General features: G+C 40.4%; 1 protein-coding gene across 4 annotated transcripts in view; it reads right to left on the bottom strand.

Annotated features, from left to right (window-relative positions):
• The window catches only part of palm1a (paralemmin 1a), a 111860-nt gene that overhangs the window by 41748 nt on the left and 46422 nt on the right, over nucleotides 1–23690 (bottom strand). For all 4 annotated transcript variants that reach the window (XM_067230824.1, XM_067230825.1, XM_067230827.1 and 1 more), the window contains exons 4-6: nucleotides 10929–11047; nucleotides 6168–6276; nucleotides 2756–2777 (exon numbers count right to left, since the gene is read on the bottom strand). In XM_067230824.1, coding sequence (XP_067086925.1) covers nucleotides 2756–2777; nucleotides 6168–6276; nucleotides 10929–11047 — 250 coding nt within the window. The remainder of the gene's footprint in view (nucleotides 1–2755; nucleotides 2778–6167; nucleotides 6277–10928; nucleotides 11048–23690) is intronic.

Genomic DNA, 23690 nt, shown 5'->3' with positions numbered 1-23690 from the left:
TTTTAATTCACTTCAGCTTGCAGGTATTTTTCTAATTTCTGTATTTTCAGCAATAAAAAAATAATTTCATCTTTCAGCATTCCAACTCATTTTCTGCAGGAAATGCCTTTCTAGTTTAATGTGCTCTTGGGGGCCCTCTGGTGGCCACGGGGGCCCTAAGCAGCCGCTTAGTTCGCTTATGCCTTGGGCCGGCCCTGACGGTGGCTGTCACTTTTGGATTTAAACCAAAGGATGAGTGAATTTGTTCAATTTCATTAGCAATGATGTCATAGGTGTGTCTCCCTCTTATTCTCTTGCATGCAATAGCAGCTTTCCCACGTTGCATAGTGTGCGGATCGATCCAATGGGCTGTCATTCCCATGTAACTTTTGTTATGTGCTGTCCATAGGTCTGCTGTAGTAGACACGTATTACAATTATTATATATATTTTTTTTTTTGTCATTTAGCAGACGCTCTTATCCAGAGCGACTTACAGTAAGTACAGGGACATTCCCCCGAGGCAAGTAGGGTGAAGTGCCTTGCCCAAGGACACAACGTCAGTTTGCATGACCAGGAATCGAACTGGCAACCTTCGGATTACTAGCCCGATTCCCTCACCGCTCAGCCACCTGATTCCCCAATTTTTCAAATGTTTTTTTCAGTTCCGTTTCCATCAGTGAGTATGCATTGTCGAGGTAGCTTGCAAATGTTTTTCTGTTGGACAGTCCACGACATGAACGTGCCATAAGGATTTTATTTATTATTTTTCTGAAAGTAGGAGACTACTTTTGAGATTGGAAGCATCTCTTCCACCACATAACCAGCTACGAGTTTGTTTAACTCTCCTTGGTTGACAACCTTAGATGATGATGATGAAAATACCTCTAACCTTTGCTGTTTCGCAGGTGTCCCGACCTGGCTATCGTTTTCAGCGCGTGTATCCTTAGCCACCAATTTCATGGCGCTGTGTTTGCCCTCCACATGTTTTTTAAGATTAGCTCTTGTGTTCCTCGCGGTTGATAGGTTCTTCTCCCCACAGCACAGCTTGCACTTTACTGATATGTTCCTGTCATTTTCACTGACTAGCTAAAAATAATGTGAATACTTCCACCCTAAAAACGCTAGAGCTAGGCCTACGTTCAGAGGCCTAGCAACGGGAACAGGCACTACCATCTTTTTTTTGTTGCCACTTTCTACTTGACATAGCCTACAGAATGCAATGTAAATGTTACGTAGTTTGCATGGAGGGAAATTGAGTAACAAGTAACTTTTTTGAACAAGGAACTAGTAACGGATTCATTCAATTAAATAACTAATGTGTTACGTTACTTTGTACGTAACAAAAGTAGTCTGACTACTGTAACACGTTACATTGTAACGTGTTACTCCCAACACTGCCCCTTAACCCTAGCCCTTAGTTTACCCCTAGCCCTTGTGTCTCGAAACTGAGGGGTAAGGGCTACATAGCCCTATGAAATGAGACCACTTGGTTACGGTTACTTATATCGATGTCTCCAAAGCAATTAGTGTTATGCACTGATATCAAACGAAATTCGCTGCTAATGGATGGTTTTAGTTAAAACTATAGACAAATGCTAGTCAGAGAAATGCGGCACTTGTGCAAATTAGCAATGTAACGTTAGCGTAGCAAACTAGTGATTTTTTTTAAACGTTTCAATTAAGAACATGGTTGCAAATATATATGTACATGACTGTGTATAGCACAAAACAAGACTGTCGTAATTTTTAAATCAATTATTTAAGACGAAAATATTACATTTATCGGACTGATCTGGTCGCCATTGTTGCAAGGTTTCAAGTAAGCTCCCGTTTTCACTTGGTTTTAAGGGGTGTGTACCCCTTTCCTGTCTTAGCCCTACCCCTCGCTCAAAAAGAGTATTGGGACACCACTTACTCTCACGTGAATGCACAAAACTAAGGGCTAGGGGTAAGACAGAGTATTGGGATACGGCTTAAGATCTAAGTGCGTATCACATTTGTGACACGGTCCAGTCAAAAGGGGACGTTGTTGATTTGATTGAAAGCAATTACACCAACTGCAGTCTAACCCACAACGTCTGTAACATCCTTTATAATAAATTGGGCCATGGCTAACTGCCAAAATAAAATTACCCGACATATCACGATTGGATTTTCAAGCCAGAATGTTTTGAGATATATACATATATTTATATGAAATTCCTGACAAGCATCAACAAGCTTTAGAAATTATAGAATGTAGTAAACATAAAATACCATAGATCCAAAAACATGTATCAGATAGTGTTTTGTGCAAGAGTTGCCTTGATTACAAAAATAACTGACAATTAAGAATGACAGGCTACAATTTAAGTCCATAATAAATGTATGGAATAGAAGGAAAAACTTTTTCAACTGTTACCTTTCAAAGACCTTTGGAGTCTATACAAATAAAGCATTTGAGTATACAATAACACTGAAATAACTTAACACAAGTCCTTTGGTTTTACAGTTGAATTGATATAACTTATGATATAACTATAAATTATGCTTCTTAATATGCTATAGACTTAAAGTAATACTTGTGAGTGGTCATAACTGCATAAATTTAATAGCCCCAGAATAAATAAGGAACCTACATTAAAATGCCCTTGCTCTACCTATTGAAGTTTAAAACCACACCTACAGCAACAAGTAATGAAAAGAGGCAGATAACATTTAATGGGTAGAGAGCAATTGTACATGACCTACATGAAAATAAACAAATATTAATAAGGGATACTGAAGATGTCCTACCTTTCATGGAACTAGCTGGTGCCTACAAAGAGTGGGAGAAAAAAGGGCTACATTTATTTTTTATTATCATGCTTGCACAATTTTGTTTCTGAATAATGTAATTACAATACACTTTTGTACGTCGTCAAAAATTCATGATTAACACGAAACAATCACAACTCGTGACAAGGCGTGAAAAGGTCTAAAATCCTTAAAGCCGAATATCTGGGCTAGAGCTGTCCAGGTTTACCAACACTCGGATAACTATTTTCAGATTTTAATGTTTGACACATCATTTGAAAGCTTACAATCTGCACTTTCACAGTCTGTAAAAAAAATATTTTTAGTTGGCCGACAACCGCCCCGTGCCACATATTGTTGTAAAAATGTGACACAATCTGTTATTTTTGTGGGGGGTCTTGTACTGTTTTCCTTTTCTTGCATATAAAAAAATGTAAACTCTTGACACACACACATACACACTGGTTCTCCCTCTCTCTCACTCTCTCTCACACCACACCTATCACCACCGAACAGAGACACAGAGCAACTTTATGAAAGTGAGGACACACTTTACTAAAGGAAGTGTGTAGGTGAACTCTGAACTCTCCCCACACACTTTCCCCATCTGTGCTGTCCTCCACCCCTCGCCCTGGGGCCGGTGGATGTAGGTGGTATTGCATTTCCGATTTGCTACCCGACTCGTCCAGTCGTTTTTATTGTATTAACTCCATTCAACATATCTAAAACTATCTCCCCCAATAACTTATTTTTTTATTCTCGAACCTGGCTCATACTACTAGCTTTTATTGAATAATTGTTCCTGAATTTTGCTAAGTTTGAAACCAATCCGAAATGGGTAAACTAGCACCCCATTTTAGCATGCCATTATACTCATGGCATGACAAACTTAATTATAGCCTAATATAATTAGTGATAATATCGTGGCATGTTACGGCGTCATTATAGATTGTTGACATGTTTTTCTGGAGAAAAGACCACTGCCCTCCAGTCTGCCAGAGCAGCTTCGAGGTCATCCGTCATCATTCTGCTGGACCTTTCTGCAGCATTTGATACGGTTAACCATCAAATCCTGCTCGCCAGACTTTCTGAGATGGGCATCACTGGCACTGCACTTCAGTGGATCTCATCCTACCTGGCTGGAAGATCCTACCAGGTCTCCTGAGGAGGCAAAGTGTCAGGACCCCGCCAGCTCTCCACTGGTGTCCCCCACAGGGATCCGTCCTTGGACCCCTCCTCTTCTCCCTCTACACCACCTCGCTTGGACCAATCATCACCTCCCATGGCTTCTCGTACCACTGCTGACTACACGCAGCTGTACCTGTCGTTCCCCCCGACTGATCCGGGGATCTCAACTAGGATCGAGGCCTGCCTCACAGACATCTCCGCCTGGATGACCAAGCACTACCTCCAGCTGAACCTCGCCAAAACAGAACTCCTCATCATCCTGGCCAAACCCTCCATCTCCCATGATCTCTCAATCACCCTGGGATCTGCGACGGTGACCCCTTCATCCTCTGCCAGGAACCTCGGGGTGACCATGGATGCCGAGCTCTCCCTCACAGCCCACATTGCTGCGGTCTCCCGTTCGTGTAGATTCACCCTCTACAACAGCCGGAAGATCAGGAGATACCTGTCTGAGCATTCCACCCAGCTGCTAGTCCAAGCACTTGTCCTGTGCTGCTCGCCAGTCTCCCAGCATGCGCAACCCGCCCTCTCCAGAGGATTCAGAACGCAGCAGCCCGCCTGGTCTTTAATCTACCCAGACACTCCCATGTTACCCCTTTCCTCATCTCCCTCCACTGGCTTCCCATCACGGCCCGTATCAGATTCAAGACCCTGGTACTGACCTTCCGAGCGGTGAACGGGACTGCACCCGACTACATCAAGTCTTTCCTCCAGCCTTACACCCCCACCTGCCACCTACGGTCTTCTTCTGACAACCGTCTGGTGGTCCCACGGCTCAAGAGCGCCCGGTCCCAACACAAGCTCTTCTCCTGTCTGGCCCCCCACTGGTGGAATCAACTCCCCACCTCCATCAGAGACACTGACTGTCTCCCCACATTCAAGAAAAGGCTCAAGACGCCCTTGTTCCGCGAGTACAACGGTACTTAGGAATGATTTGCTGGACCTGATGTTAGTTTCCTCCAGGATCACAATGACTCTTATTGAGAGACTTGTTGCTCTTGTTGGTTAGTTGTAACTGATTTAGCTTCTTGTACTCGCTGTGAATTATATTATATTATTGTTGCTTGCTTTTTCTACAGGTACACTCTTGCACTTTTGAGGTTCATGTTGTTTAATTTGTAACTTGTTTAACTACATGCTCTTATGGTTCTTTCCATTGGCAATTATTTGCTTTTCACAATGTATGCTTCATCTTTAGCTACTCGCAATGTTTTGGGGCTATCTCGTTATGATCAGTGACCTATGCACTTTTGTAAAGCTCTCTCTTGGAAGTCGCTTTGGATAAAAGCGTCTGATAAATGAATAAATGTAATGTAATGTAAGTGAACACCATTTTGCTACCTGCATATTTCTACAGCTGACAAAAAACACAGCCCAGGCTGGTGTTATCGCAGGAAACGTGGTAGAAATACAATACTACTACTATGCTGTAGTAGCTATACTTGGCCTACCTATCCTATTAGTGTAGTTCACAGAAATACAGTAACGGATCTACCCAGCTGTGGTAGCAAGTTAGCCCATACTAGCCAGTTAGCTAAATACTTTCTTGGTTTTCATTTACTGTTTCTCACACAGGATTGCCCAATTTCTTCGTTTTGATGCAACTGTTTCAACTATGTGAGGCTGCAATATAGCCTATCACCATTCCCTCTTGCACTAAGGGAAATGACAACAAAACCCTGTTTCATTCTACACTTCACTCAGTATTTTGAAGTGTAAACGAGCAGCAAGAAATGTATGCTTTTTAATCTATGCCATCTTCATAAATAATAAGTATGCATACTTATTTAAAATAAAGATATCACGACACAAAGGAATCTCTTAAGGCAAAAAAATCAACAGTTATAGGCCAAAACATAATTTTGCTTATTGCATAGAGGTCAAATTACACAACCTTTTGTCGACCACTTAAGAACAGGATCCTGGGTCCCTGTACCAAGTTTGGTGTCAATGTATGAAAGATTTTCTGAGATATTACCTCACTTCCTTTTTGCTGGCTTCATGACGACTTTGCAACACTGCCCATAGCAATTTTAGCGGAGCCCAATCAGCGGCTGTGTTTTCTTATTGGTCCATATTTTAGAGCGTGTTTTGTTTTTCTTCAAGTCCTGTTGTTGTATATTATACTATGTGTGTGTGTGCACAAGTTTAAATGGTCCGATGTATGTGTATGTACAGTTATGTGGTCTGTTGGCCTTGGGAGTAAGATAGAGTGGGGACTCACTTTTGTAAATGTCATCTTGATGTCCTCTTCTGGTGTTTCATCTGATATGATATCTTGAGTGGAGGTTGCAGAACCACCAAACTCCAGTTCCTCCAATTCCTGCTTCAGTCTACAAAACGAAGAGCATTTTTTGTGAAACCACACAGGATCAATATATACATTTATTTTGGAAGGATTTTACCAACATATACAGCTTTAATAACATCTTTAGATTCTGAGACTGTAGTGGCCCTACTTTAGAGAAACTACCCAAATGAGCCACTCAGAACCACTTACCAGCTCCATGTACATAGACTATCATTACTGAACAGGAACCCTTATGTGAGTGGCAAGATACCTTTGGAAGATATTACATACTGACTGATATTGTGTAGAGGACAATGGTTAATAAGATGCAATTAGTCTCTGACCTCATGTACGTACATTTGCAAACATAGCTTTATCAGCACCATGGACAACCCGCAGAAAGTGCATGCTGTGATACTTCAGTTTACGTTGAATTTACCAAACCTGCAGTTCATCGGGTAATCAGCGCCTTTCTCCGCCCACTATACCGTAAATTACGAGGATGGGAGTCAGGTGGCTGAGCGGTTAGGGAATCAGGCTAGTAATCTGAAGGTTGCCAGTTTGATTCCCGGCCGTGTCAAATGACGTTGTGTCCTTGGGCAAGGCACTTCACCCTACTTGCCTCGGGGGGAATGTCCCTGTACTTACTGTAAGTCGCTCTGGATAAGAGCGTCTGCTAAAATGACTAAATGTAAAATCTTCCTACAATTTCACAAACTACTTCTTAAAATGTGCTTTTCTAAATGAGAGGTTGGAGAGAAATTAGTGCCAGCTCAAATTGAATGAATTTATAAAATTTTTATTCAAATTTTTTATGTTCAAACTGTATTGTGTGCAGATTTTAAATTATTTCACAGACTAAAATTAAATGTAATGGTTTCAAATCAAATTTTACTCCCATTACATACATGAATGCAGATATAACATAAACTAAAGCCTTGTTCAGCTGTTGCCTCGTCCTGTCAAGTACGGATGGGCGATACCAATAATTTTCTTTTCGATCCGATACCAAGTACTTTCAAGACCAGTATCATCGATATCGATACCGATACTTCTATGAAATATTTTTATCTTAGTAATTTTATAATGCTTTCTGAAAGTCATCGTTATTAATATTGAATAAACCGTAATAGACACGTGTCTGTGTTGCCTCCTCTGCTCGCGTCAACTGTACTTTGTTGTGCTCTTTAGGGTGTTTAACTTTTTGATGCTTTGTCATGTTTGTGGTATTGCCACAATGGCTTATTGTTTTTTGACAAATGTCACATGAAGCTTTATCGTTGTTAACTGGAGTGAAATAACTCAAGATTATGCTTCTTTTTCTTTCAGTCATGACCGCAGCAATACACTCGAATCTGCGCTGAGTGTGCTTTCACTGAGTGAGAGTGAGAGAGCGCGGCGCGCTGCCGCTGCTGAACTCATACGCACAGACACAGCGGAAGAAAAAAAAAGTTTCCATTGAATTTCTTATTTAAAGTACATTTCTATACTATACGGCCTACTACTATTATACAAATATTCTAAAATCACTCTAAAGAAATCCCAGGTAGGATCGATATTTCAAATTGAGAATCGATCCTTTTGATACAATGCCAGTATCGAAAATATCGATACTTTAAGATCAATCCGCCCATCCCTACTGTCAAAAGCATGCTCTTCTGACATCTCAGCAGTTTGAGACTCAATTGGCTGCAGGCTTGGAGAAAACAGTTCTGGACAACACATACACAGCTGTATGCATGGTTTAAACACGAACATGGCATCATGAACATATGGAGTAACATTCGGAAGGCATGAGAGAGATGGAATTAGTGAGTGATGGAATTAATGACTTTTGTTCTCAAATGTTCATTATTATGATTCGCAATTCATAAATTATTTATTGTAAATTTTAGGGGTTTTGGGACTGAATGAGAATAAGTTGGACATGGCTTGAGCAATAGCCTATCCATTAAGAGCTGTGTGTTAACGTTAGTTAACTGAATAGCTAACTTTCGCTAAATTAACACCACTTACACAGGGCTTAAAGTATTCCGGCACCGTGACGGATGTCGGCCGTGAGGGAAAAATAATTTGGGAACTTGCATGCGGTTTAATATTTTAGAGGCAATTGATTTCACCTACCAATCATATGAGAGGAACGCAGCTCTAACGTTACAAGCCTATCAGAAGCAGAGCAGGGCGGGTGTGATTGAGTGTGATTGAGATCCATACGTCAAGAAGCTTTGTCGGTGAAGTGCAAGTTCACCGACAAAGTGCAAGTTCATAACAATCTGTACTAATTTAAATATATTTCTATAAACTTTTATGTCCCCTAGCGTTCATTTTGGTTAATTTAATTTATATTGATAGTGTGTCTCCAAATTGTACAACACAATTCAAGGTATTTCTAGCCCCTCTCTCAGTCATGTTAAAAGTACATGGGAGGAAGAATTACAGTTGGTCATTTCAGATAACATGTGGCAGGAAGCCATTGAGAGGGTGCATAAATCTTCTCTCTGTGTGAGACATGGACTACTTCAATTTAAAGTCCTACATCGTCTGCATCTCTGCAGAAGCAAACTGGCCAAAATGTATCCCGACACAGACCCCACCTGTGAGAGATGTCTCAGTGCCCCTGCCACCTTATCCCATATGTTTTTCTCATGCCGATCAATAGCCCCCTTCTGGTCCTCAGTCTTTGATACAGTTTCTCAAATGTGTGGCCATGCCATTACCCCAAACCCGTTGACTGCCATCTTCAGTGTTATGCCAGAGGATATACCAATTTCAAATAGTCAATCACAGGCCATTGCCTTTGCATTTCTCTTAGCCCGTAGATGCATCCTCCTCAAGTGGAAGGACAGGCTCCCACCTTCACATGGCCAGTGGGTGAAGGATGTTATGGCACACCTTAAACTAGAGGAGCTGAGGTTCCGCATTGGAGGCTCTTGTAGGAAGTACCACAAGGTTTGGCAGCCATTTTTAAACTACTTCAATAACTGCTCTTCGGACAGTCTCATGGGTTAAAGCCTTACACCCCCCCCCCCCCCCCCGGTCCCTCCCCCTACCTGCTTGCTGTCTTGTCTGGTTTTATTATTTAATGTATTTATTTATTTTATTACATTTTATTTTGTATATTTTATTAGAGTTGATTTTGTAGATTTGTATGTTAATTTCATCGGTGTGAATTATCACATGACCAGCTTTAATGTAAAATTGTCAGTTATTATTGTGTCATTGTATACATTTATGTGAAATCCAATAAAAAGAATTGAATATAATTTATATTGATACATGTTTACTCTTAATGTAAAGTTTATTTTTTTATGAACTCTGTGTTTCTTGTAAACTCAAATGTATTTGACATTGTTGAAATTGCAAATAAAAAAATTCTAAATATTGAGCGCAAGTTCATGAAGCCTGGGGATGATGTCCCACCTATCGATAAAGGACTCAAAATTAAATGCCACTGGGCATGGATAGAAGAAGGTAAAGACAGCGAGCCTTTTGGCAGTTGGTGTCAGAAACTGAGAGAGCCTGGTGCTTGTTTCTGCACGTTTTGCTCGAGGAAGCTACTATATGCCAGCAGTGGAAAGAAAGTGCTTACTCGTCATGAGTTAGACCCCGGTCATAAAGCCCGTGCACTCAAACTTACCATGACGTTGCCGGGAGCAACTGTTACAGCTGACACACTGTTGTCTATGACTGACCATGTCTGCGACTTAAAAATATGTTTGTGCACATTAATTGCGGAACATGACTTGTCATTCACAATTTCGCAGCCACTGGTCACCCTGTGTAGAAATCTTTGACATACAGCCGTAATACTTGAAAATAAATGGTGCCATTGAAGATAAGTCCGTCTGTGCAGTTTCTCTCCTCCCCCCAAAAAGTTCTGGCTCAGGATTTCTTTTCACTTTAACCCCTGCTTACAGTAGTCGGGTGCACTCATCATTGATGGTAAGCCCTGTTATCCTTATTTGTACCCCTCTCTAGTTTTAAGCAATGTCATCGATGTTTCCCTTAGGTTTAAATAAAATATTTTTGTAATCCTACTCCTCCAAGCTTACATTAAATTCAACAAACATAAAATTCAACAAACCTAATTACACATTTTCAATTAAATACTACATTATCATGAGAACTTGAACTTCCAATCTTGAGATGGTTGACATGCATTCTACCATTAGACCATTAGATTCTACCATCTCAATGCTTCTAGTATGAGAAGTCAAAAGAGGTTTTATTGTCCTACATCCTCTTACAAATTGAGAGTTAAGAACACGAATCAGTCTGAAACTAATGTGTTTAATTTTAAGTAATGTCAGTTTAAATGTTTTTCTCGAAAAAGGGGACAGGGATCGATCACATCTGTCTGATCTTATAATACAGGCATTTATATCAGTCACAATCTTAGCATTCTACCGCCCCCCATTGCAAACATTTATAATACACCCATCACGCATCATCTTGCATAATGTTGCATCTTGCGCAATGCAAGAACCCTCAACTTAAATGAGGAATATCTGTGGTATCAGATGTAATAGGTACTCTTGGCATTTTGGTGTACTGTATTATAAATAATATGTAATGGGACTTGCTAAATTTGGTCTGGCATACTAAATAATACAGTGGTAGTGGGACATATAGATACACAAAGAGTATAACTCAAAATGATTAATCAATCACCGAATGCATACTCCAGTGCCATACCTAATGATGCCCTCCTCTAGCTCCTTGACCCTTGTCTCATCCAGGTGCAGCATATTTTTCACCTCTTCTTGCTCCGGTTGCACCACGTCCATCAGCCATCGTTCCCTAAGAGTCTTTGACTGTAGAGGGCAGAATCGTTCAAGTTAGCTCAATGTATTGTTATTAATACTAGTACACAGGCATTGAGCCACTGCTGATGTTACCAACATCCTACTCTTATCACTTTATGCTGTAAAAAATGCGTGCATAAAAGTGCTACCAAGAACTAGAGGTTAGCAGATGGCTAGGACAAAAATTGTCTGTCAATAGATGTGTAGATTTCAGTATTTAATCAACCAGCAGTAGACAATTTCTGCTCCCTTTCAATAGTGGTTATGCGGAGCGCCCAGCGTTCGAACCGGAAAACAGATGTAATCGTTTCCGCTTCTCACTTCCGTACACATCTGCAGCGCTAGGTGATGCAAAGAACTTATATTGATAGAGAAGTTCAAGCATTTTATAAATTATATTACTCTCTACATTAGGCTAAGTGTGACAGGTAAGAATAAAGTGATGAGTTTATATAACGTTATAATAGCCTAACGTTAGACCGTTTCCCAGGAGGTAACCCAACGCTAGCTCCACACATTGCAACGTTAGCCTACAGTACATACACAAATAAGTTATCAATGAAATACATGAATTCAGCAAATTAATTTAAGAAGCTCATTTTAATTTACATATCCATATAAATCATTATTCTGGTTTCTATGGCTAGGACCTGCAGTTCCTAGAAGGAATTAAGTTTACTAGCCTACTACTACAAAAAAAAACGTTAAAGTTAGCAGGTGCATAAGATTACGCTACCGACAAAATGTACCTGTCAGGGTCTTTGGGAAAGCGATGAAAGGCATAAATACTGTCACATTGGTAGTTGTTGCAGTTGATTGCCGAACACTGTGTTCTTTGAGTCCACTTGGACTTCGTTGTCATATTGTGTCTCTTTCTGTGTAACTGTTATAACTAGCTAGTATGTAACTTTGTTACTATTAGTCCAGGCAAAGTAGCGTTTTTTTTTTTGCAGCTTAGATCATTTCTATGAGGTGTCCAGAACAACATACTAAAAGTCCTAAGAAATCCTAGTTGAGAAAATATGTTAAATTCTCATAAATCCGAGATGTGTGCCAATAAGGCCAGGCAACATTACACCCCAATGGGGCTATTTTTTTCCTTTATTCCTATCAAAATGAAACTTTACACACTGAAACTACCCATGACATGTAAAAAGATTTTGTATTACAAGTTCTTTAAAAATGAATGTTAATATGCAAACGAGCTATACACGAATCGAATATGCCCAAAATACACCCAAATAGGCTTAATTTTTTCCTTTACTCCTACCACAATAAAACTTAACATAGTAAAAGTATACATGAAAAGTAACTTTTTTTGTATTACAAGTTTCTTTTGAAATTAATTTAAATATGCACATGAGCTCCACACTTATTGAATATGCTCTAATTTGAATAGGCAGAAACACCATTCATATGACAAATACATCGGCCCAATCTTCATCCAATCATCCTTCTGCCAATGACCTGATGGTCATTATTGGCATAAATCTTCCATCCAAAACATGCCACCCCCAGTCTTTTGGTCCATACGTTCACTTCCCCTTTCCTCTCCATCATTTGGTAAAAGACCCGAAGACTATGGAACTTTGCAGCTGTTGACGTTGGAGGGATAGTTACATTTATGCATTTAGCAGACACTTTTATCCAAAGCGACTTCCAAGAGAGAGCTTTACAAAAGTGCATAGGTCACTGATCATATCAACGATATACAAACATTGCGGATAGCCAAAACATGAAGCATACATTGTAAAAGCCAAATAAGTCCCAAAGGGAAGAACCATAAGAGCATGTTTAGACAAGTTACAATTAAACAACATGAACTTCAGAAGTGCAAGAGTGTACCTGTATAAAAAGCAAGCAACAATAATATAATTCACAGCGAGTACAATAACTTTAAGTCAGTTACAACTAACCAACAAGAGCAACAAGTCTCTCAATAAGAGTCATTGTGATCCTGGAGGAAACCAACATCAGGTCCAGCCAATCATTCCTAAGTACCAGAACAAGTGCGTCTTGAGCCTTTTCTTGAACGTGGGGAGACAGTCAGTGTCTCTGATGGAGGTGGGGAATTGATTCCACCATTGGGGGGGCCAGACAGGATAAGAGCTTGTGTTGGGACCGGGCACTCTTGAGTGGTGGGACCACCAGACGGTTGTCAGAAGAAGACCGTAGTTGGCGGGTGGGGGTGTAAGGCTGGAGGAGAGACTTGATGTAGTCGGGTGCAGTCCCATTTACCGCTCAGAAAATAAACTGAGTCTCCACTATATTACGCTGCACCTCAAAATGCTTCTGACCTTAGATCACAATACTTTCTTTTAGCAATTTACAATTGTTATTGCTGCATACATAGCCTAACTCTTACATACATATACAGTACATTTGCCTCAACCCTTACTGTAGTTCTGGGCTTGTGCTATTGTTGTTCAGTTTCTGTGCAGGCATGAACAGGGGGGACAACCTGGATATTGAGCTCTGAGTAATGAGCTGTCTGAAAGAGCAGTGCAGCAGTGTCATTACACACTGCTGTGCCAGCTTTGCACGAACACTGACTGGAGGTCATGACGACAGGTTCTGAATCACAGGGAGTCAGGTGGCTGAGCGGTGAGGGAATCGGGCTAGTAATCCGAAGGTTGCCAGTTCGATTCCCGGTCATGCCAACTGACGTTGTGTCCTTGGGCAAGGCACTTCACCCTACTTGCCTCGGGGGAATGTCCCTGTACTTACTGTAAGTCGCTCTGGATAAGAGCGTCTGCTAAATGACTAAATGTAATGTAAATGTAATCACGTAGCACTATCTGTGTAAAATACACAAAGAGACAATTAGACAAACATTGATACTGATGTATCCTCTGAAGTGTTTTTGAAGTGAATTTTGCTACTATTCAGATACCGCTGAATTAAGAATTGGCCTAGTAAAGTTGCTGGGGTAAGTTTGTTGACAAGGGGTTTCCTACAAGTCTATTACAATACGAGGTGAGGTATACCATACCAAATATGTTGCAATAGAAAGATTTACTGTCAATCAACTTTGCCCCAATTACCTTACTTCTCCACTAACAGGTAGACTACAGCCATTTATCAAGTGTCTCAGAAGAATGTTTACATAGTCGAGAACATGCTCATGGTCAAATGAAAGCAGTCATTGAACTGGAACAGACTGCAAAATTGAACAGAATACCCAAACCCATCCCTAAACATTAGCCTACTCTCAAGCTGTGTGTTTTTTTTATTCTTCTGCATGGACCTGTGACAAGCTGCTCTGACACTGATAGTACCGGTCAACCTGTCTTTGTTTGAAACTGGTGGACAAGAAGACAGCATTCATCCATTCAGTACCTTTATCATTATTCTAACAATATTTTAGAAATCTGAAACACCTGCCAGAACAGCAGTCTACATTAGACCTACAGTCGACACATTAGACCTACAGTCAGATGGATTACATAACGGTTGATCAGCATAAACACACAGGACATCGTAGTAATTATACTGTTGGTACTATAACCCCATCGCTAAAAGTCTTCGTTTGACTGTTTTAATCGTCTGCGAGCAAAAATAAAAGACTAAACTACTGATAGCATACAAGTCTATAGGCTAACACTATCGCTATATCCGATGCCATTAGCAAAAGCTACATATATTACATACCTTTATAATTATGAATAAATGAGAAGGCGTAAAACTTAAATACCTTGTCTAACAGAGTACTCGGGGCTCTGGACGTCCGTTTGGCAATACGGTGTACATCGGAAATTGTAATTAAGGGTAGCTCCTGTAAACACCGAAGGTGGCCATTACTACGCTGTGTTTACCTCAGTAGCGGACGGCCGGAAGTAGTTACATCTGTTTTGTAGAACCCGGAAGAATGTTGCGCATAACCCCTATTGAGTTTACTTTTGAGCTATTCTTATTTTGTATCTTTGTATCTTGTGTTTTCTACTAAGACATGGTGTTTTGTACATTAGTCACATTCTGTAGGGGCTGTTATTATATCCTGCCCGGACAGAGTACATTAAAGGCAGTCTCACCGCTGCCTTTGATACGGTGGATCATGACATCCTCATCGCGAGGTTGGAACACTGGGTTGGGGTAAAGGGGACTGCACTACAGTGGTTCAGATCCTATCTCACTGACAGGGCCTTTTCAGTCACTATAGACTATATAGTTTTTCTTCTTCCGTAGCTCCTGTTTCCTCTGGGGTTCCGCAGGGGTCAATTTTGGGGCCGATCCTTTTTAACCTGTATATGCTTCCTCTGGAAGATATCATTAGGAAACACAACATCTCGTTTCATTTTTATGCTTCAACTTTATCTGACTTTGAAACCCAATGATACTGTTCAACCTCTCTTAGACTGAATTGCGGATATAAAAAAGTGGCTTTCAAGTAACTTTATCCAACTAAACGATGAAAAGACTGAAGTAATAATTTGTGTCCTGCTGGCCCTAGAGCTAGTCTTGCTAACATGATTAGTAATTTTTTCCCTAGTGTCAGCTCTCATGTTAAGAATCTTGGGTTCATTATTGACTCGGACCTTGGGTTAGTCAAGCAGATAAACTCAGTGGTGAAAAATAGTTTCTATCAGTTACGACTGATCTCTAAGGTTAAATCTGCATTGTCTTTTAAAGACCTTGAAACTGTTATTCATGCTTTTATCACCTCACGTTTAGATTACTGTAATTCCCTTTATGATGGTCTCCCCCAGTCCTCAATCGCCTGCCTTCAGATGGTGAAGAATGCTGCTGCCAGAATTTTATCGTCCACTAGAAAGTTTGACCACATTACCCCTGTCTTGGCCTCTTTGCACTGGCTTCCTGTCCATTTTAGAAAACATTTTAAATCAGAATCAGAATGGGATTTATTCGCCATGAAAGTTTGCACAGACAAGGAATTTGCTTTGGCAGGAAGGTGCATACAATAAACATATAGGGACCTAAAATTTAAATATGTGGACTATCTATACTAAGGGTACATAAACTAGCAGTACTAAGTGGGATTAGAATTGAATTAAATATACAATAAAATAAAATATAAGTTGCCGTAAATTACAACATAAAAAAGACAAAAAAGAGCGCACTTAACGACCGAGGCAGCCATCATCGGCGCCATCTTGGATCTTTAAAATGTTATTGTTTGTTTTTAAAGCTCTTAATGGACATTAATATATGTCCTTCATATATTTCTGACCTCTTAAAATTGCACGCACCCTTTAGGTCACTGAGGTCTGCGGACAAGCTACTTTTGTATACTCCCCGATCACGCTGTATACGCACAGGTGATAGGGCCTTTGCAGTTGCTGGTCCTAGGCTGTGGAATCAGCTTCCCCTTTCTATTAGGCAGGCTCCCTCATTGTCTGTTTTTAAATCCAGGCTTAAGACCCACTTATATGTTCCCACTACTTGAGTTGTGATGTTACTTGTTTTGCTGTTGTTGACTGTTTTGTATTTTGTTTTTACTATGTATTTTATAGTGTTTTTTAAATGTATTTGTATTATTATTTTTGTGCTTTTGTTCGGCACCTCGGTCAGCCTTGCTGTGTTGAGAGTGTGCTTTATAAATAAAATGTACTTACTTACATGGGAGAAGTGATACGAGAATTAGATCACACGTGAGTGCGGAATTATGGAAAGCCATATGTGCCAAAACCTGAAATTTAGTGTTCACGTTAAGACGAGAAATTTGGCCATCTTAAGACGACAGAAATTGTCTTAACACGGCTGTTTTGACCTCCTTAAAACGTTTAAAATGCTAGTGAAGTGCTACCACTTCATTCGTTTCTGAGGGGAAACCAGATAACGATTATTGCAAGAGAGAAAACAATTCCCCACTCAACCCAATCTTGTTTAAATTAAGGTTAAGAAATAATATTCATTGGCAGTGACATTATGTATTTTGCAGGCTACTGGTTATTCATTGAGCTTTAACATCGGCATTGCGACTGCACTAGGTTGCTAACATAGCTAACACATGAGCGAAGCTAGTTCAGGCATGGCATTCGAGCAGCGCACGTCATCCGCTCATTACCACATTACCACCTGTGTTAGCCAGCACAAGCCCATTGGGCCACGTCCGATAAGACGGCATTAAAAAGATAATGAAGAGGTTTGTCCTTAAACCATTGATCAGTTAACAACAATTAAAGATAATGATTACTTTATTACTTCTATACTGTTTGAAATGTTCTGAATATAATAAACAATGTTTGATCTATATACCTTGCAATATTAAGCTCATGAGCACATAACCCTTGGTTATGTCCAGGAGAGAAATATGCCTATATATTAATTATGTTTCTTGTATCATTGACAAACTGTCATTATACTGTTTTATTATGCCTGTATAGCCATAAGTTGGGTCTTTGTAAGAAGCGACTAGGAAATGCCTGTGACACTACGGTAGATCAGAGGTCACAATACTACCAAAGTGTATAATGCCATGCAACTTTGAATAAGGAAAATAGAAGGAGTGACAAGGCCATTTCTAGGAGCCCTATCTAAAGACCTAAACAAAAGCTATCTGGCATTCTGTGTCCTTTTTCAGTGCCTGCAAAGGCTATGTTAATCACCTTGTATCCTCCCATATTGTGATACCATATACTCTCTTGATTTCCTGTATTCATTATCCAGTCTTCTGTGATACTGAACTTGAGTGTAACAGACACCAGCACCACACATTTGTGTGATAAATACATTGATTTTGTCTTGAACTTGTCTTGAACTCATCTTAACTATCCCATTCATTGACTTGGCACTTTCAGAGCAATTGGGCAGGGTTTCCCGCAACACTTTTCAGTTAAGGCTAAGCAACACACACCTGCCGACTTAACAACGTCGCAAAAAAAATTGAGAAGAAAAACCCTTTCACACTATCCAGCCAAGTGAATAACACTCTCCAAAGGTAGGCATATCACTATCCAAGTCTGCCATTAAGAGAAGACTTAGTGAGAGACAATACAGAGGGTTTACCACAAGGTGCAAACAGGGCTGGACTGGGACAAAAAATCGGCCATGGCATTTTTGGCCCAGGCGGCCCTCACCCACCGTGATTGGTCAGACACATTCCCTGTAGACAGTCCTCTTAAAATATGCGTGCATGATATGAGTTGCCTAGTGTTCTGCGTTCATGTGATAGTTTTGGACCCTTCAAGAGGGGTCTCAAGACTTATCTGTCGAACTTACACTTAAATAATAAATTAATTCTTAGAGTTATGATTTGTATATTTATGGTATTTGTGATTTTTTTTGCAGTGGTTAACCCTTGTGTTATCTTCGGGTCATTGTGACCCTTCAGTCATTGTGACACCCCCACGTGTTGCGAAATCTTTACCTCATACAAAAATAAAGTTAAGCATTTTATTTTAACCGTCGGGCTGTCTCACACCCCCCACAGCGCAAAGGTAAAAAAAAAAAGCTTTTTATTTGTTTTTGGATTGGGTAAAGTTGTCGATGGGTCGTTGTGAACCTTTGGGTTCAGCAGTTAAATAAGTGGATGGTGGTGAAAGGCAACAGGTAGAATTTAAAGTGTGACGTCTGTGCTTGGAGGCTTGTAAATATTCATGTTAACAGACTAGCGTTTGCTAACACTGGGAATGTAGCAGCCAAATGGGGGTTTACGGCTATCTTAGAATATGCAAAACCGAGGTTGCTGAGCTGAAAACTGGAAAATATAAAGTAGCATATAGCATAAATGACAAGAATCTGGAAAACATAACTAATGCAATAACTCTGGTTTACCATGGAATAATGCATAGATTTGCTACCAAAGTTGGATGCAAATATTCATGTTAACAGACTGTTCTCAGACTAGCTAGTGTTTGCTAACACTAGCAGCTAAAGTGGGGTTTATGGCTATCTTAATGCAAACCAAAGTTGCCGATACCTAGATTTAGATTTTGGTTAAACCCTATGGCAGGGCTTCCCAAACATTTCAGCCCACGACCCCTAAAATAATGGTGCCAGTGACTTGCGACCCCAGCATCCACGGAGGTGGTGTACGTATACATATTTTGCACAATGAACGAATCATTGATCCGAAGACTCGGTTGGCAGAAGAACGAAACATTGATCCGAAGACTCGGTTGGCAGAAGAACGAAACATTGATCCGAAGACTCGGTTGGCAGAAGAACAAAACATTGATCCGAAGACACGGTCGGGAGGTGAACGATTCGTTTATCTGCTGGGTACGAGTCTTTGGATCATTTTTCACTTGACCTGCATTGGCTCAGTACTGGTAGCTAGAGGAAACAGAAATTATTTGTTCATTTTGACTGGGTCTTCGGGTACGGCTCTTTGGATAATTTTTCACATGACCTGCATAGGCTCAGAAGAGGAAACAGAAAGGATTTGTTTACCTTGTTCACTTTCGCGTGACTAGGTTAAGTAAGACGTGAATGATATTCGTTCCCAAGTAATAATTACAGGTTTCGTTATTTACATTTTTTGTACTTTACTTACAGTTCAGTGCAGTGTAATTGTTTGCCATGATAATTAAATGCTAGTGTGATAATAAATGACAATTTCAAATCATACAAACTGTCAAGATGCATTATTTTAATTCAGGAATTTCTTAAAAAATTGTATCTGCTGGTTTACATGCACTAACATATAGGCCTACATGAGAACATGATAAATGTTTGCAGTGGACGTATTTAGGCCACTGGTTATAAAATGTTTAGCAACAACCCCCCCCCCCCCCCCCCCTGTTGAAATGAACTAATGACTCGGAAAAAAATCTTTCATTTTACTGAACGAGATTCAAAGAACCGAGTCAGTAAAATGATCCGAACTTCCCATCACTATTCGATAGTTAATGCCAGCATGCTATGCACGTGAGACAATTTTTTTGGCCTTTATTTGAGCACAAAAGAGTTTTTGAGCTTTGTGTAAAATAAACATAGCCGTTTTTCAATTGGTAAAACCTTGTCTAGTGAAGGTGATGTCTTTTTGTCTCTTAATTTTTCAGCCCCACCCTTACGTTTCTTAGCCTGGTTTTCCATCGTTAATTCTTCTCCCGGTGCTCCCGATGGCCAGTCCGCTACTGCAGGGCTGTGCCGCGGTGGTGGATTTTCAAGTCATATTATTTTAAATTCTGTCAGGGTGGTGCTGCCAGGGCCACGTTTGTGCAATGGGGAGGAAGGGCTGCTGCCCCGGGCCCCGGCCACTAGGGGGCCCCGGCACGGGAGATAAAAATAAATAATAATAATACATATTTTTGATGCATTTACCCACCCGTAGTGAAGTCCACGTTCTCTTAGCGTCACGTGTCGTTGCCGGTATCAAAGCATGCAAGACAACAATGGCTTCGCATGAAGGTGATGTCAAACGAGTTTGACCTGCTTCGCCAAATTTACTTTAACGATTTGATTCGTGACTTTGCCTTCAAAAAAGTAGACGAGTGGACTTAACCCTTGTGTTCTCTTCGGGTCATTCTGACCCATCAGTCATTGTGACCCACCGTCGTATTGCGACAACTTTACCGCATACAAAAATACAGTGAAGCATTTTCTTTTAACCGTCGGGCTGTCTCAGACCCCCCACATTGCGAAGGTTAAAAGAAAATTATTTTTATTTGTTTTTGTATTGGGTAAAATTGGGTAAACACAACGATGGTTCATTATGAACCTTTGGGTCATGTGACCCGAAGGCAGCACGAGGGTTAAACTAGTCCCACACTGATTATCTAGCCTATGTTCTTTTCAATAGGCGGCCACAGCCTGATAATTAAATTGTTCAATCGAGTTGTTTGTATATATGTGTTCGCTGGGCTGTGTGTGTGCACGTTCGCTGGGCTGTGTGTAGACTGCATGTTACAATTAATTTGACATTGTGGCTGGCTAGGGGTGCGTGTCACAAAAGTCACCGAAGCTGCATCAACCTATTTCTTGGTATTTGCTTGGCGAAATTGCTAACCAATTTTCATCATACATTTCATACAATTATACACCACGTTCCTTGTTTCAGTTTAACCCAATTTCCACATTTCCTCCTTGATTAATATTGTTTGTTAGATCGTTCGTTCATTCATTCAGTAGGCTAGGCTAGTGTCGTAGGGGTGAACTAGCCAGTGAACTAGTCATTTTTAGGATGTAGGCCAAAAATGAGCTTCCCCTCTTTGAAAGACCAGCAGTCGCCAACTGGTATAGGGTGATAAGCAATAAGGAATATATTACAAAATGGCAACATTATTAACATAAGGGTGAATTTGCATTTCATGTGTCCATAAATAAGTGCCACATTGACCTAGGGACTTGATCTGTTTCAGACACAAGGAAGACACTACAAAATGTCACCATGTGCAAAGGAAACTTCATATATCCAAAATTATTGAATTAAATAGAAATATACGTTTTTGCTAAAATATTGCTTTACACATCCACTATTCATTAACCAATATTCTGAATTCCAAAGTTCATATAAAGACTCTTGACAAGGTTAAGTACACAAATCTGAGAAATAGTTGAATGTTTATTGTGAATATTTGAAATGTGCATGCTTGTGCATGCTTGGCTCATTGCAATGGCTTCCTCCAAAATACTGTCTCCCTTGCTCCACAGCATGCACGCTCCAAATTCTCACAGACACATCCTGGCTCTTGACACACACGCAAGCTTAGGGAGACGCACACACATCCAAGGTTTTCTGAAAAGGGTGGGCTGACCAAGCCCTCACCCTCACTGCACAATTGACGTGTTTAGTTTCAATCTTGGCGCCAAGTTGGCGCCAATTCTCCATATTATCGACGTGCTCCCTGCTGTGCTCATGACTTCTGAGATGTTCTCCGATATGTTTCCATGCACAAAATCCATTGGTGCTGAGTGCGATTTTGTTTTTCCCGAAGCAAACAAAAACAATAAACTGCATCGGCACTGGTCGAGTAGACTAGCCACTTCCTTGTAATTTGTTCCCCGTTTTTCATTTCAAAGTTTTCAATCGTGAATCTCCTTGGCGGGTTATCTGTGTTTTGGGGGTAATTAAAGTTCATAATTTGTACTAGTCTTGTTCTAACAATTTCAATTATCTCACTATCTGTTATTATATCACGCCATAATGCTGGGTCTTCACTGATCACTGTATCATTGGGGTTACTCACATTGCTGACATCATCCAGCTGTGCTTGTGTTTGAACAGGGATGATGACCATGGCAGTATCATGTGCCTCCTCAGTGCAGGTGTCAGTGTCAGGGATATGGGCAGATGTGGTACATGATGATGGCTCATCGTTTTTAGAAGCAAGGCAGGCAGGGATAGTTGGTGTTGAAGTGGCTGTTTGTCTGCTGCTGCTAGCAATAGCTAAACTTGGCCCAGCAGCACTTGAAACATGATCAGAAATGTCTTCATCTTCCACGGACGCATTCTTTGATTGGAAAAACTGCGTTAGCTTAGGTAATTTCCTCCCTTTTCTTATTTATTTTTTCACTGCCACTTTGAAATCGTTTCATGTTTCTGCAATCATACACACTCCACCACACGACAAATTCTCCTGACAGAAACTTCATGACCTGAATCATATGTTCCATGATGGATTTAAGATAAAATGTAGCTATAAAGAATAGAATTAAAGAATTGTGTTTCGAATTGTCATTCGTTTGCAATGACAAGTGATTTATTTTAATTATTACAACAACAAAAAAACTGAAAAAAAACGTCAATACAACGAGGCCCCCCTGGTGGCCGAGGCCCTGGGCAACTGCCCGACTTGCCCAATGGGACGCACCGCCCATGTGTATGCCATGGTAAAAAGTTTTCCAAATTCTGAAACATTGAAAGTATAGGCCATGAGTAACTACCACACCACAAATGGCCCACCATTGCCCATAGGTGGCGCTACAGGCCACGCCCCAATTTTCAAAGTGAAGGCATTTCCACCCATGAGTCTAAAATATCTGAAACTTGCTATACATGCCTTATTTCTCATGGGAAACAGAACAGCCATTGGTGACCCATACAGTCCGCCATGAACATTTTGAAAAACGTACAAATATCTTCTTATGAACCATGACTCCAATTGATTAATTATATATGTATGTGTAGGACACATATGTAGTTATGCTAGTTTGAGACCACAGTAGCTATGTAAATAAGAGTGCAATTAGGAGGGCGGCTTTGTCCACGTACAATTTTTCTTGTTTGTTTATAATTTGAATATAAATGTGTACACAATAATTAGTTTCAATCAAGTAGGTCTACTTTCATCGGACAAGAGGCATTCCATGAGTGCTGACATTTGACGGCCTCAGACAGCATGAGTCTGCCACTGGGCCTTACGAAAAGGCTCGTCTTGATTTGCAATGCACCTAGGGGAGGTTCGAGACCATAGGTGGGCAAGCTGGGGCCAGTTGTACTGTTAGAAAGGCCAGTTACATTAAATAGACCGTTTAAAGACAGTCTTTAATGCAAGTGACGTGGTGACGTCGTGTTACGTTGTTTCAGTTGACGCAGCTTCGAAGTCAGAATTGTTCATGCCTACATAGCCTTGTTGTTCGTCAATTGATTTTTAAGCTTCTGAGATTCTCATGTTTTTAAAGGTACAAACTAACTCAAACTCATACTAAGAAAATGTATACAGTATGCCGTCCATAATGTTTAATCTTCATTTTTGTTCAGAAACAATACTGCCTTAGTTTTTCAAATGAATGGTCATTACCCGGCTTC

This window comes from Osmerus mordax, chromosome 27 (genome assembly GCF_038355195.1).
Source record: "Osmerus mordax isolate fOsmMor3 chromosome 27, fOsmMor3.pri, whole genome shotgun sequence".
Classification (NCBI taxonomy): domain Eukaryota; kingdom Metazoa; phylum Chordata; class Actinopteri; order Osmeriformes; family Osmeridae; genus Osmerus; species Osmerus mordax.
The sequence above is the reverse complement of the archived record's forward strand: the minus strand, read 5'-3'. Positions and strand labels throughout refer to the sequence as shown.